Here is a 15,016-nt window from a genome sequence, read left to right as displayed (position 1 = left end):
CTTTGGCATTATGTATAGATACGTGTGTGTGTGTGTGTGTGTGTGTGTTGCGTGTCTGTGCATCCGGGTATGAAGAAAAGGGAAAGCTAAAGCTAGAGCTATAGATGAAAGGGGATTTTCAGTGTCTCACCAGCTGTAAAGCGGAAGTGGAAGGTAGCTCGCACAGGTTTGCTGTGTCTGTAATCTCCAAGCCCTTACATGCTTCTGTATGTCTGTATAACAGGAAGAAAGGTACAAGTTCTGGCCAATCACCAGTCAATTCTTCTATGTTGGCAGAGAACCAGGGTACTCAGTGGGGGGAAAGATGTTTAGTTATGTTCGTATAAAACCATTATATATGTCAGATTTTTTTCTATTTCAGTTTAACAAACAGTGTTTTCATTATGAATGTATGTTCTACAAATAGTCATAATTGCTTTCCTTGAAGCAAGCTGACAGGCTCAGGCAAGAGTTAAACATTCAAAGAGCCATAATGACCAAAGACAAAATTAAAAAAAGAGTAATTTGACAGACAGGCATGCTAGAAGCAGCAAAGAGGCTCCCTCAGGGATTCTCAGGAAGAAAAAGTACTAGAAAAAAGTCAGGGAGTTAAAAAGTATCAGAGAAGCCAGGCAGGGGTGGTGCACATCTTTAATCCCAGCACTTGGGAGGCAGAGGCAGGTGTATCTCTGAGTTTGAGGCCAGCCAGGTCTACAGAGTGAGCTCCAGGACAGCCAGGGCTACACAGAGAAACCCTGTCTCAGAAAAAAAAAAAAGTATCAGAGAGAAGATAATAGCTACAGAAGACAAGGAAGAATCAACATATGAATAATTGGCACTCCTGATGTTGTTCTGTAGGCTGTAATGAAACCTTAAGGCTTACAAGGGCACACAAATGGATTTTCCTAAAGTATAAAGACTAAGAAAGATTGTTGTGAAAAATAAAAATTTAGAGATACCTTGATCTGTTTACTTCGGGGACAAAACGTCCTTTGGACACCTAACCCCTCTTCCCATACCACCAAACATAAAGCAAAAACAACAAATAATCCCAACTATTAAGACATAGATTATTTTTTAATTGCTCTTGTACAAGATCAGAAGGGGAAGCAGAATATGCCTGTTAAGGTATTGAGTAACCTTTTCCCTGCTGAGTCTCTTCCTTTTGAGTTGCTCTTTGGCTCGGGTTTTCCTCAGGCATCTCTGCGACGTAGTCGATGCTGACTTCTTTAAAGGGAGTTCTACTGATACCCCCAGAACATTGTCGTCCGTCGAGCATTCCTGATGCTAGTGTCTTGTTGATTGATGGGGGAGCCAATGAAAGCCACCCCTGCCTCAGTGGGCATCCAGTGTCCTTCCTGGTTGGCCCTCACATGGCTTTCTGACTGAGGACTAATGTTTTACAGTCTTATAATCAGGAATAGAACAAAATTGCACATCAACAGGTCTATTCATACAATCCACCCAGTGACAGAGACTTGGATGTCAGGCACCTTGGTAGTCTATTGAATTACTTCTTTGAAGTGTCCACTGTCTTCCTCCTGTGACAGGATAGTTCATTGATGACCACAGACACCTGCTTGTCTCAGAACTTACCCTGGCTCATGGCAGAGTGGAAATGAAGAGTGTTATTCCCTTGAGTGAGTTTTGTTGTTCGGACACGCGCTCTTGCTATGTTCCCTGTGCGGGTTTTGAGCTCATGATCTTCCTGTCTTGGCTTTCAAGAGCTGGGATACAGGAGCATACACCAAATCTGGCTCCTAGCGGAAAATTTAAGAGCTATCATACAGTTTCTGCATATTTCCCTAAGGTCAGCCCCTATAGGGGCCGTTTCTTTAGCCGGGGTACTGAAAACAGACATGATTAAGCCCCAGTTTAGCAATGCAGAGACTCGTGGCTGATAAACGTGAGAATACATGACTACAGAGTGCTCAGCCCCAGACCGGACGTTTATATCCGCTTCCTGTGGCACAGGGAATAGTGCTTGAGATGCAGAAGGAAAGACTGTGAGATCCAGGGGCTGGAGAAGAGCTGTGAGATGCTGTCTTCTGGACAGGACGCAGACTCTGCACTCATGAGCTCCCTCCCACAAGATCAAGCCAAGGGCGCCAGCAACTTTGTGGCAGGCAGCCCTAGACTCAACAGTTACAAAATAGAGCAGAGAGGGCAAGAAGATGAGGTGGAGACAGCTGGGGGGAGTGCTGGGGGGGGGGAGAGTGGGAGTGGGGGTCAGGTACGTCAAAGTATATCATACACATGTGTAGAATTGCCAAATAACCCCAAATAAAAGCCATTCATTAAAAAAAATATAATATTAACTTTAAAAAGATGGGGGCCGACCGCTCACAAGTCTCTGAGGTTGATGAGACTTAGAATCTCGAAGCTGAGCATTTCAAACATATCTGTAAAAGGTTTGGAAGACGCTGAAGTTAGCGGGGAGTCCGCAGGTGTGGGGAAGCTGGCTGCTTACACGTCTCTACCTTTACAGACTTGAGTATTGGTTTTCCTATGACCTGTGTGCTTTTCTGAAAGACTCTTGATTTGAGAAACTTCTGGAGTGTAGCCACTGAATGGGTCATTGCAGAATAGCCCTCCTTCACATGAGATTCAAGCTGAAGATATTTCAGATGACCTTGAGTGAGGGTGGGATGACCTTGCCTGAGATGTGTTTAAATCACAGTGCTGTGGTATACTTGAAACGTCATGAGGGGACAGCTGAGCCCAGCTATTGGGAGCTATCCCCCCCCACACACACACATACACACACACCCGCACACACAAACACAACAATCTATCTATCTGTCTGTCTGTCTGTCTGTCTATCTATCTATCCCAGTTGCTGGGAACTACCATATATATATGGTACATTATATATATATGAATATATAAAATAATATATATGTATGTATATGTGCATATATACACACAGACATATGTATATATATATGTGTGTGTGTGTGTGTGTGTATATCCACACACATATATTTTTTCCTGAAATCCCTTAAAAATATAAAGTCAGAAAATATCTTGGGGCTTAGGATCACACCTCAGCTTGGGACTTCATCCTAGGAGCTCTCCACGCAGAGAGGGTGGGTTAAGGAGAGAAAGGAGATGTTTTAGCTCAGGAGGATTCACTCCTGACTTTGTTCCTCCTTTGCCATTAAGTCTGAGTCCACGAAGGAGTTATCTATTCCCTCCGGAGCAGGAAATCCCGCATCCGCACACAGAATCCCACTGGACACGTGTCTGAGATCACTGAATATTAGGGATCCAATCGCAGTTCAGCGTCGATGGTTTCAGCAGGTTGCAGCAGCTCTTCAAAGCATAGAGGCTGAAGTTTCCTCCTGGGATGATGTCATTTGGTCCCTTGGCAACAGTGCTGGTGGAGGCAGAAGGAACTCATTAGCTGGGCCTTAGATGGGAGCAGGACGGGAGTAGACAAGGGTGCACTGGAAATGGTACAGGGCAGGAAGCTGATTCCCTGTTCCCGGTCTAGATAGGTGGGTTTAAGACAGAGACACCTGACAGTTTGGGTTCTCAAATTCTGGGTGGTCTTGAGGACTCCTGCTGTTTCTTTCAGAATAGCAATGACATGATAGAACTAATTCTTACAAAAACAATAAACAAAAAATAAATAAATAAAAAGGCACGTGTACATGGGCTGAAACGATGACTGGGCAGTTAAGCCCACAGGCTGGCTGTTCTAGAGGATCCAGATTCAATTCCCTCGACCCTCAGGGCAGCTCACAACTGTCTGCAACTCCAATCCTGGGATCTGGCGCCCTCTTCTGGCCTTTATGGGCACTGCATGCACTCAGTGCACAGAAATACAAGCTTATACATACTTAACAAAACAAACCCCAAATCTCAAAAAATATTAATTTGTACGTGAATAAGAACAGGCCAATTGAAGGCAGTGATTTTTCAGATAGAAACTAGAGTTGGAGATGGCTGTCAGGGATCACTAGTAGCCTAGCCTCTCACCCACCCCTGCCCTCCGCCATGCTGTCAGGACACCTTCATTCTTTGAAAAATGATGCAGTAAAAAAAAAACAAAAAAACAAAAAACAAAACAAAACAAAACAAAAAAGGTAGGTAGCTAGTTAGGAAACAGCCACTGTGAGGTCATTGAGGCTGGACTCCGTCCCACAAAACCAGTCGCTACCCTACCTCCTTTGTCACGGAACAAGCTAATTTTTCAAGTGAAAATTAGTGACAGGCAATGGCAGGTGACATCACAATTGCACTGGCTTAAGTTGGAACATGCTGGGCTGCAGAGATAGCTCAGGGGTTAAGAGCACTGTCTGCTCTTCCAGAGGTCCTGAGTTCAACTCCCAGCAGCCACATGGTGGCTCACAACCATCTGTAATGGATCCCATGTCCTCTTCTGGTGTCTGAAGACAGCTACAGTGTACTCATGTACATACAATAAATAAATCGGTTTTTAAAAAAAAGTTTGAACATCATAAAAGGGGAGTTTCAGATCAGGTAGGACTGCAGGCTAGGGCAGCGGGGTCTGCTGCTCTCAGCCAACGGAAGGCAATTCCTGGGGAAGCTCGGCTGTGTTTGCAGATTATTTTTTTTTTCTTCAGTTCTGTCTGCTCTGTTATGAGTTGTCTGTGGTCCTGACTGGGATCTGAGTTCCTTCTCTGCCCCTGGGCAGAGATGGGACATGGTAAACTTCCCAGAAAACCCTAACATCTTTATCTGTTAAAGGCTTTCTGTGAAGAACAAAGCATTGTCCCGGATCTAAACAGGCCTGCCTGCCAATCACCTGGACAGAGAAACACTCCCCAGGAAAGGACTTTGAAGAATCGCACAAATAAAGCTTATCTAGAGATGTAGTTTGGCCACAGCCCACTCCTGTCCCTTGAGGCTGCTCCACTTTCCTCTGTAATAAATACTATGCTACACATCTCATCTGAGGCCACGAGGGCCGGGGATCCGAAGCGCGCCCAGAGTGAGGTTCTAGCAGCAGTAATTAAGGATGTCAACCTTGAGGATGGGCCTGAAGTCCCAGCCTTGATCATGCTGGGCTAATATTACTTGGATAGACAGAGCCTCTTTAATGAGCTTTTGTCAAATGCAAAGGAAAACTAGGAGCTGAGCAGTGGTGGCACACGCCTTTAATCCCAACACTTGGGAGGCAGAGGCAGGCAGATTTCTGAGTTTGAGGCCAGCCTGGTCTACAAAGTGAGTTCCAGGACAGCCATGGCTACACAGAGAAACCCTGTCTTGAAAAAAAAAAAAAAAGGAAAACTAGGATTGTGCCCAACTTACACGGTGATCTCAAGGTTTGAGCTCGCTCGCTCACCCCGAGTGTGTGACGCAGAGGGGTTTGTGTAATATACTCATGAGCAGCCCAGGAGAGTGTTTTAGTTTCTAGTTATCTAGTAATATCTGACAAGACAAGATTGCAAGGTTGTTAGAAATACCGCAAGTTTTCTCACATGACAAATTAGGGGGTGTCGAAAATAAATGGGTGTGGTTTTCATGCTGGGATTGTACTGTGTCTGTTTGCTACAAATACAACAGGACCACGCTGTCTGCCTGTCTGCTCACCCCCAGGGAGCAGAGGTGGGCGTGGCCCAGTAAAAGGCAACCAAATAAGTGAACCAATACTGTGGTATCCTGACCTCTGGCAATGGTAAGGGAGCAGTTAGCATTCTCTGCAAGAAGAAGATGGGCGAGGAAGGTCGGGAGGCCTTACCCTGGGGTTACACCTACCGCTTCCTACCTCTCAACTGCACGTGACCTTGGAAGGGTCTAGAATATGCAGCAGACGGAAGGTTATCTGTAGGTGGGTCTCTATGACTCAGCTTCAGCAACTCATCAGTGTTGTGTGAGATTTTTCACAGTTACACACACTTGGGGGTTATCAACACTTCTATAAGGAAGCCCAACAGTCTCACTGGCCCACCAAGCAGGGCTGTACGGGACTGTCGGCTCCCTGTCTGGGATAAACAGACATCTGTTCCCGCCTCCCCCAGGAAAAGTACACAGACTACCTGTTGAAGAGATTTTGGCAACAAGTCAGCACTTCGGTGGTGTTGCCGAGCACGGTGCGGGTCTCTAGAACGCGATGGCAGTTGATATCCACCGGGGTGTCGGAGAGGATGCCTGGAAAGGAGCGGAGTGCCATTTATTGTCATAATTTAACGAAATCCCACAACTCCCCTTCTGTTCTCAGCTTCTCCACCCAACCCCACACATCCCGCCCACAGCGCGCTGAGCCCGGCGCTGACTCTCAGCTTTGTGCTGCAGCATATGCTGCGCATGCGGCCTGGAAGCCTGCCTCCATCGCGTGGGCGCCCAGGACAGGAGGGGTGGATGGCGGCGCACCTGCGATGCAGGCTGTCATGAAACAGGCGATGGTGCCAGCAATCAGGGCTCTCATGGCTCCAGAGGCAATGTCTCGCTTTCTGGATGGAGCTATGGATGCTGAGAGAGAGAGGGGCGTTTGAGATTAGGTTGCTTAGAGAACCAAATCTGTGGCTTCTGATAATTCTTTAGGGACTCAACTCCTGGGCAGTTGAAAAGAGACAAGAGATAAACCAAAGCGACCCGCAGAGCACTGAGAACACAGCAAAGCCAATGGGTTACCAGGAAGAACCAAACAATGAGATGACGTTAGCTGCCACCATCTCTGTCTATACCCGAGGCAGACATCAGTAATCGATGGCAGCATCTTCTACAGTCAACTTCCAGGGGCCCCGGCCTTCCCCTTCAGATGACTGTTATAAATCTATGGGCATTGGTAACAAGCGGCTGATGTTATCATTGGCTTAGGAGAAGTGTATGCTTGTGCATATTTGTCTGAGGTCTTGAGTGTACATAGGAAAAGCACATTCCAGAGCAGAGATCAAACAGACCCTAGAGGACTTAACTACTGTTGGGGAGCCATTCTCCCTGACACAGCATTACAGAGCAGGAGGGACTTGCAAAAGTCGCATCTGGGGTTGAGGGATTTTCTTTTCACTTACTAAGTCCGCCGATCACTATTCCCAGGGAACCAAAATTGGCAAAACCACAGAGGGCGTAGGTTGCAATGGTCTCAGAGCGAATCTGTAAGCAAGCATAAAACACTGATCTGTACACGGTCTGACCCACCTTCAGAAACCCCGGCAGGCTTCACGGGCTACAGAACTGATGTTGACAAATAGGCACACACTGTCGACGCTCAGGTAACTGCTGGTGACTCCCCTGCGCTCTTAGGTTTTGAGGTACAGTGGAAAGAGGAGTGTACATTGAAGGAACACTTCACAACAGACTAGAAGTTAGTGACCTTGACATCTAAAAATGCTATTTCCTGCTCTCTTCTAATATTGTATATGACTTGATCACCTGCTGTGGTACACCAAGCATAGTACTAGTTGCTGAAGAGAAGACGTTGGTCCCAGCAAATACTTACATTATGTTTGTCTGATGAAGGACTTACTAAGCATATATAAAGAGCTGCTATAATTCAACAATTAGAGTACTGCCCAAGTTTTATATACATTGCTACAAAAGGTATACGAGTGGGCAATAAGCATATGGAAAGATGTTCAACATTTGTTACTGGGAAAGTGCCAACTGCTACACAGAGAGCCAAAATAAATCTTTCTTAAGTTGATTTATTTTAGGTATTTTGCCAATTAACAAAAGAAGTGAGATAAAAAAGGAACTGCCTGTATACTATATATACCAAGTGTGCTGAGGACATAAAGCATCTGGGGTGCTTACGCACTGCCGTCATGAATGCTACGCGCTCCTGGTGAACCAGCAGCATCAACACCGTTGTTCTAAAAGCTGCCGTGGGGAAGCCCCCACCGCGGTACCCCGGGAACCTTTGATTTATCTCACGGATTTTGGTACAATAATGAAAATTGATTAATACATCCACAGTGGGGAAAAATGATCAGGTCTTTGCAGTGGGGGATGTGGGGGATGGTGGAGGGCATTGTCTTTTAAGGGCCACAAGGAAAGTTAATTATATCAGTGTACTGGCTGATTGGGTGTGTCAACTTGACATGGGCTGTAGTTATCACGGAGAAAGGAGCTTCAGGAGAGAAAATGCCTCCGTGAGATCCAGCTGTGGGGCATTTTCTCAATTAGTGATCAAGGGAGGAGGACCCCTTGTGAGTGGTGCCATCCCTGGGTTGGTGGTCTTGGGTTCTATAAGAGAGCAAGCTGAGCAAGCCAGGGGAAGCAAGCCAGTAAGAAACATCCCTCCATGGCCTCTGCATCAGCTCCTGCTTCCTGACCTGCTTGAGTTCCAGTCCTGACTTCCTTTGATGATGAACAGCAGTGTGGATGTGTAAGCTGAATAAACCCTTTCCTCCCCAACTAGCTTCTTGATCATGATGTTTGTGCAGGAACAACCCTGCACAACTGACTGAGACACTCAGGAAACAGGAAGCTCTGGGCTGTCCCGTAGCTTCCTCAGTCAGCCATCCTGTCAATCAGCCATCCTGTCAATCAGCCATCCCTTCAATCATCAGCCATCCTGTCCATCAGCCATCCTGTCCATCAGCCATCCTGTCCATCAGCCATTATGTCAATCATCAGCCATCCTGTCCATCAGCCATCCTGTCAATCAGCCATCCTGTCCATCAGTCATCCTGTCCATCAGCCATCCTGTTAATCATCAGCCATCCTGTCCATCATCAGCCATCCTGTCAATCAGCCATCCTGTCCATCAGTCATCCTGTCCATCAGCCATTATGTCAATCATCAGCCATCCTGTCCATCAGCCATCCTGTCAATCAGCCATCCTGTCCATCAGTCATCCTGTCCATCAGCCATCCTGTTAATCATCAGCCATCCTGTCCATCAGCTATCCTGTCCATCAGCCATCCTGTCCATCATCAGCCATCCTGTCCATCATCAGCCATCCTGTCAATCAGCCATCCTGTCCATCAGTCATCCTGTCCATCAGCCATCCTGTTAATCATCAGCCATCCTGTCCATCAGCCATCCTGTCAATCAGCCATCCTGTCCATCAGCCATCCTGTCCATCATCAGCCATCCTGTCAATCAGTCATCCTGTCAATCAGCCATCCAGTCAGTCATCAGCCATCCTGTCCATCAGCCATCCTGTCCATCAGTCATCCTGTCAATCAGCCATCCTGTCCATTATCAGCCATCCTGTCCATCAGCCATCCTGTCCATCAGCCATCCCGTCAATCATCAGCCATCCTGTCCATCATCAGCCATCCTGTCCATCAGCCATCCTGTCCATCAGTCATCCTGTCAATCAGCCATCCTGTCCATTATCAGCCATCCTGTCCATCAGTCATCCTGTCCATCAGTCATCCTGTCCATCAGTCATCCTGTCAATCAGCCATCCTGTCCATCAGTCATCCTGTCAATCAGCCATCCTGTCCATTATCAGCCATCCTGTCCATCAGCCATCCCGTCAATCATCAGCCATCCTGTCCATCATCAGCCATCCTGTCCATCAGCCATCCTGTCAATCAGCCATCCTGTCAATCAGCCATCCTGTCCATCAGCCATCCTGTCCATCATCAGCCATCCTGTCCATCAGTCATCCTGTCCATCATCAGCCATCCTGTCCATCATCAGCCATCCTGTCCATCAGCCATCCTGTCCATCAGTCATCCTGTCCATCAGCCATTATGTCAATCATCAGCCATCCTGTCCATCAGCCATCCTGTCAATCAGCCATCCAGTCAGTCATCCTGTCCATCAGCCATCCTGTCCATCAGCCATCCTGTCCATCAGCCATTATGTCAATCATCAGCCATCCTGTCCATCAGCCATCCTGTCAATCAGCCATCCCGTCCATCAGTCATCCTGTCCATCAGCCATCCTGTCCATCAGTCATCCTGTCCATCAGCCATCCTGTTAATCATCAGCCATCCTGTCCATCATCAGCCATCCTGTCAATCAGCCATCCTGTCCATCAGTCATCCTGTCCATCAGCCATTATGTCAATCATCAGCCATCCTGTCCATCAGCCATCCTGTCAATCAGCCATCCTGTCCATCAGTCATCCTGTCCATCAGCCATCCTGTTAATCATCAGCCATCCTGTCCATCAGCTATCCTGTCCATCAGCCATCCCGTCAATCATCAACCATCCCGTCAATCATCAGCCATCCTGTCCATCAGCCATCCTGTCAATCATCAGCCATCCTGTCAATCATCAGCCATCCTGTCAATCATCAGCCATCCTGTCCATCAGCCATCCTGTCAATCATCAGCCATCCTGTCCATCAGCAATCCTGCAGGCCTGCCTTTGTTCTTCAGCTGAGACAATCCATAAGAAAGTGAGGGCGCCCGTCTAGAAGTGTAGGAGAGGGTTCCCTTTCTGGGGCAACGGGAAGGCAGTGAGTTCTCGGAGGGGAGTATGTAGCCGGAGGGCACCACTCCTACTTAAGGGGTGACTCGGGCTGCATAGCCTGGTAAATGGCTAAGGTATTGAGTTCAGAAGTTTCTGCAGACTCAAGGAGCACGTCCAGTCTGACAAAAGGTAGGTCGGGCAGAAGGCTGCTCTGAGTTACTCCACACTGTATAAAACAGTGGGTTTCCAGACTGACCCTTGTCCTGAGAGGCCCCTGGACATACCCGACTGAAGAAAAGATGCAGCCCTTGACCCCGACCCCATAGGAGACACCTGACACTTCAATAGGCACGGCCCACTAAACTGTGACCTGACAGGGGCCTGGGGGAGGCGCGTGCAGTCATGGCTGTGTATGGTTTTTATCAGAAACGGAAAAGGCGGCTGGGGCGACGCCACTTTCTTTTGCCCCCAACGTGAGTGACTGTCCAGTGGAACAAGATGGGCTGAGCTGGAAGGCAATGGCCTCCTGCGCCTGAGCCAAGGCATTTGGAAGTTTGGAGTCACTTGCTTCCCCATCGCAGCTCCACAGTAGCAGAGGCGGCTGAGTCGTGCCTGCCTTTGGCTGGGCTCACTCCCAAACTGGCTCATCTCTACAGTTGGGGTTCCTTCTTCCCAACAGGCTTTTTAGAGAACCAATTAGTGCTGCCAGAACTGGCAGCTTGCTTTGCTCTTTAACAAAAAAAGCACTTTCTCCCAGCAATGGGGAAGCAGAAAACATGTCAGTTAATTGAGCCCATTGTTTGCGTAGGGCAGGGAAACAAACTGGTTTAGGTGGCATCCAAACAATGAAGATAGTTGGCCAAGTCCCACTGTTATGTTCCCTGAAAGTTAAACAATAAGGGCAGAAAACCTGCAAGGTCTGTTCCTAGCAGATTTGAGGGGCACAGTGCCCCCAACCACAAAATCATTTGAGTGCAGATTCTCTTGGGGAGGTGACCTCACTTATCCATTTGATTGGTCTTTGGGAGTCCAGGAGGTAAGTGCTGACCTCTGGGGTGTGTATCTCAATACTGGGCAATATGCTTCAAGGCTGAGGACACTGACTCCAAGTGGGTCATTTCAGAGAGGGACAGGGATGGTTAGAAATGTCCATTTCTTAATTTCTTTATGAGGCAGTTCTGATGGTTAGAAGTGAACTGGAGATTCAGCTACAAATATGTCTTCACCCATGTTAAGTTCCTCAGTCCATCAAGGCCTAAGGGGACATGAGTGCCTCTTTGCATGATTACAGGGTGACTGCCCCAACGTTTCTGATCACAGACACAAGCGTTTTATCTTCCCTCCTTACACAGCAGCAATTGTGCCTCATCATCTTTCGAGGATGTAGAGGCTCAGAGTGACATGCAGCCAGTTTCTTAGAACTCATGATGCTAGAGGAAGCCTTCATGATCAGCTGTCGCCTCCAAGAAGGTAAGACCTGCCATATCTGGTCCCTGAATATCCTCCAAAGGCCTCTGTACTGATGGTCGGAGGTGACAGGATCTTCAGGAGGTGTGAGGGCTAATCTTTTCAACTTGACACACCCTTGCCTGGGAAGCCAGGCCCTCAACTGAAGAATTGCCTACGTCAGTTGGCCTGCAACACTGTTTATGGAATATTTTCTTTATTGCTAATTGATGTAGGGAGGGTCAGCCCACTGTGGGCAGCGCCATTCCTATGCAGGTGGGCCCAGGCTGTGTTAAAAATGGTAGCTGACTGAGCCTGTGAGCAAGCTGGAAAACGGTGTTCCCTCTCCGTCTGTGTCTCCATGTTCCTTCCCTTGGCTTATCTCAGTGATGAAATAGCCTGTAAGTATAAACTGAAATACACCTTTTCCTTCCCAAGTTGCCTTTGGTCATGTTGTTTATCACAGCAACAGGAAGGCAAGCTGGGGCCGGGAGTCAAGCCCAGGAAAGGAAGCTAGGCCCACGTCCTTGAAGGGGACACTGGGACTCTGTCCCCTCCCTCTTCTCTCTACTCCCCAGCCGCTCTGTGGTGAATAGTCCTACTCTGTTATGTGTGTCCACTTTGATAAACTGCCTTGTACAGAAAGCAACAAGGCCAGCGGATCACGAGCCAAGATGAAGCTTCCTTATCTTACATTGCTTACCTTGGGTGACTGGCACAGGGCTAGCCCGTGATGGCCTCATACATTGTTGTGCACTGATGTCCCAGCTCATGTGACCCTAGGTCTGTGTCTACTTCAGTTTTTAAGCTTTCCTCACTCTCTCCCCCCTTTCTCTCTTTCTCCACACAAATGTCACATGGGCAATGTAAGTGACTGAAGATTATTCTGTGCTTATCATGAGCTCTATGAGAGCAATGTTTGGATTGTTCTGTCCTGCTGCACTCAAGTTCCAGACAGGCAGAAGAGCAAGTCAGTGTAGCTATATGATGAGAATGATAAGAACTGGCATATATTGCTGCACAATAAGTCACAATGTATCTATATAATAAGAATTATACATACAGACATACTGCTGCACCCAAGTCACAGTGTATCTATGTGATAATTATATATACCAACATATTGCTGCACACCAAGTTGCAGTGTATCTATGTGATAAGAATTATACTTACCAACATATATTGCTGCACACTAAGTTACAGTATATCTATGTGATAATTATACATACCCACATATTGCTGCCCACTAAATCACAGTATATCTATGTGATAAGAATTACACATACCAACATATAGAATATAGACAAAAAATTATACATACCAACATATATTGTCACAGTGTATCTATATAAGAATTATGACATATAGAATATAGACATAAAGAATTATATATGCTGACATGTTATCACAGTGTATCTATCTGGTGAAAAATTAATTATACCACATATAGAATATAGACATAAAGAATTGTACGTACTGACATATATTGCTGCACGCCATTCACAAATTTAGGTCCAGCCGCTTTCCTCAAATTGATTAATTTTGAGAGGTGATCATAAGCCACAAATTCATTGAAGAATGTCTTGTAGCCTATGAGTTTGGCGACCATAAAGCTGTCTTGCCAGTCGACTCCCATCATGAACGAGAGAGGCATGAAGATGTAGGAGCAGATGAGCTGCGAGGCACAGAGGCAGTGACACTCATTAAACGGGGATCGCCTCGAATTCTGCCACCCCTCGGTGACTGACAGGGCTGTTCCTGCTGTCCGGGTGCAAGGAACTCCTTACATTCAGCTGCCCGTCTGTATGTGTCAGCTGCACACAGCTAGTTCTCGTCTGTATGTGTCAGCTGCACACGGCTAGTTCTCGTCTGTATGTGTCAGCTGCACACAGCTAGTTCTTAACAAATTGGTGTCAAGGCCTGATTCCCATGTAGTGAGGTCAACAGGTACGTGACCCTTAAAATCAATAAGTATCTTTCGTATGATATTGCATTAGTTATCCATGGAATAGACTAATTTGAGAGAGTGCTTAAAGAATGACAGTGGCTGGGTCCCCCCTTTCATTTTGAGTGTGCCCCTTTCTCTTTTCTGTGATGTGCAGGTCTGTGTGTGATCCTCGCCACATAGGATCCCCTGACTGGATTTTAAGCCTTCAGAGTGGCACGTTAAATAAACTTTTTACTGTTAAAAGCTTCCCGATCCAGTATTCTGTTAGAGCACAGGAAGCACAGTAAAACAGGAACTAGGTTGGACTGGGTCCTTGGAAGTAGCTTATTATATTTTTGGGAAGAGGTCAGGAAAGAATGATTGCTTTGGGGGGAAGGGAGCCATGCAGCACTCCAGAGAGGACAGGAGTGGGGCAGTGGGGGCAGAGAATGAGCTGCTTCCGTAGTGTATGAGAGCACAACATAGCTGATTAGGAAAGGCTCAATCTGTAGCCCACGCTGGTCTTGAATTCATGGCAATCCTATCTCTACCTCCTAAGTGATGGGATTAAAACGTGAGCTACCATACCTGGCTTAATTTATTTTTAAACAAAGGTAGTCAAAAACAAAAAAAGGCAGAATCATACCTCAAAACTCAGCTCTGGGTAGTTGAACATGCTTCCAAACCAGGACAGGGCAGAGTTCACAAAGGAGAGCAAGGCCAGGAAGGCGATCAGATTCGCAGCGATGTTTGCCACCAGGGGGATGGACGAGGACGCGCCCTGCGAGGCTGCCTCCAGGAGATTCCGGGAATCACTTCATCAAAAAGTGGGAATTCTACAATTACCAGGGAGTATCTATGGTGGTTTGCACATGCTCGGCCCAGGGAGTGGCACTATGTGGAGGTGTGGCCTTGTTGGAGTGTAACCTTGTTGGAGTGGGTGTGATCTTGTTGGAGTAGGCGTGGCCATGTTGGAGTGGGTGAGGTCTTGTTGGAATAGGTGTGTCAATGTGGGTCTGGGCTCTAAAACCCTCATCCTAGCTGCCTGGAAGTGAGTCTTCCACTAGCAGCCTTCAGATGAAGATGTAGAACTCTCAGCTCCTCCTGCACCATGCCTGCCTGGATGCTGCCATGTTCCTGCCCTGATGACAATGGACTGAACCTCTGAACCTATAAGCCAGCCCCAATGAAGTGTTGCCCTTATAAGAGTATGGTCAACAAGGCATGGTCATGTTGTCTGTTCAGAGCAATAAACCCTATCTAAGACAGTATCTCTGGATCTACGGCACAGCAATGGCCTAATCATAGTTGCCCGGTAAGAGGTGAAGCCTTAGCCAGGTTCCTTGGTCAAAGTCCTCAATTTCTTACAGCCTCAAG

The 15,016-nt window shown here is 47.1% G+C and overlaps 1 protein-coding gene across 1 annotated transcript in view; it reads right to left on the bottom strand.

Moving 5' to 3' along the window:
• Positions 1–1,037: 1,037 nt before the first annotated feature.
• The window catches only part of Slc28a3 (solute carrier family 28 member 3), a 56,844-nt gene continuing 42,865 nt past the window's right edge, over positions 1,038–15,016 (bottom strand). Inside the window, exons 13-18 of the mRNA XM_052157451.1 lie at positions 14,286–14,454; positions 13,190–13,387; positions 6,963–7,044; positions 6,322–6,420; positions 5,988–6,099; positions 1,038–3,358 (exon numbers count right to left, since the gene is read on the bottom strand). Coding sequence (XP_052013411.1) covers positions 3,232–3,358; positions 5,988–6,099; positions 6,322–6,420; positions 6,963–7,044; positions 13,190–13,387; positions 14,286–14,454 — 787 coding nt within the window. The 3' untranslated portion in view covers positions 1,038–3,231. The remainder of the gene's footprint in view (positions 3,359–5,987; positions 6,100–6,321; positions 6,421–6,962; positions 7,045–13,189; positions 13,388–14,285; positions 14,455–15,016) is intronic.

Source organism: Apodemus sylvaticus, chromosome 14 (genome assembly GCF_947179515.1).
Source record: "Apodemus sylvaticus chromosome 14, mApoSyl1.1, whole genome shotgun sequence".
NCBI classification, from domain to species: domain Eukaryota; kingdom Metazoa; phylum Chordata; class Mammalia; order Rodentia; family Muridae; genus Apodemus; species Apodemus sylvaticus.
The sequence above is the reverse complement of the archived record's forward strand: the minus strand, read 5'-3'. Positions and strand labels throughout refer to the sequence as shown.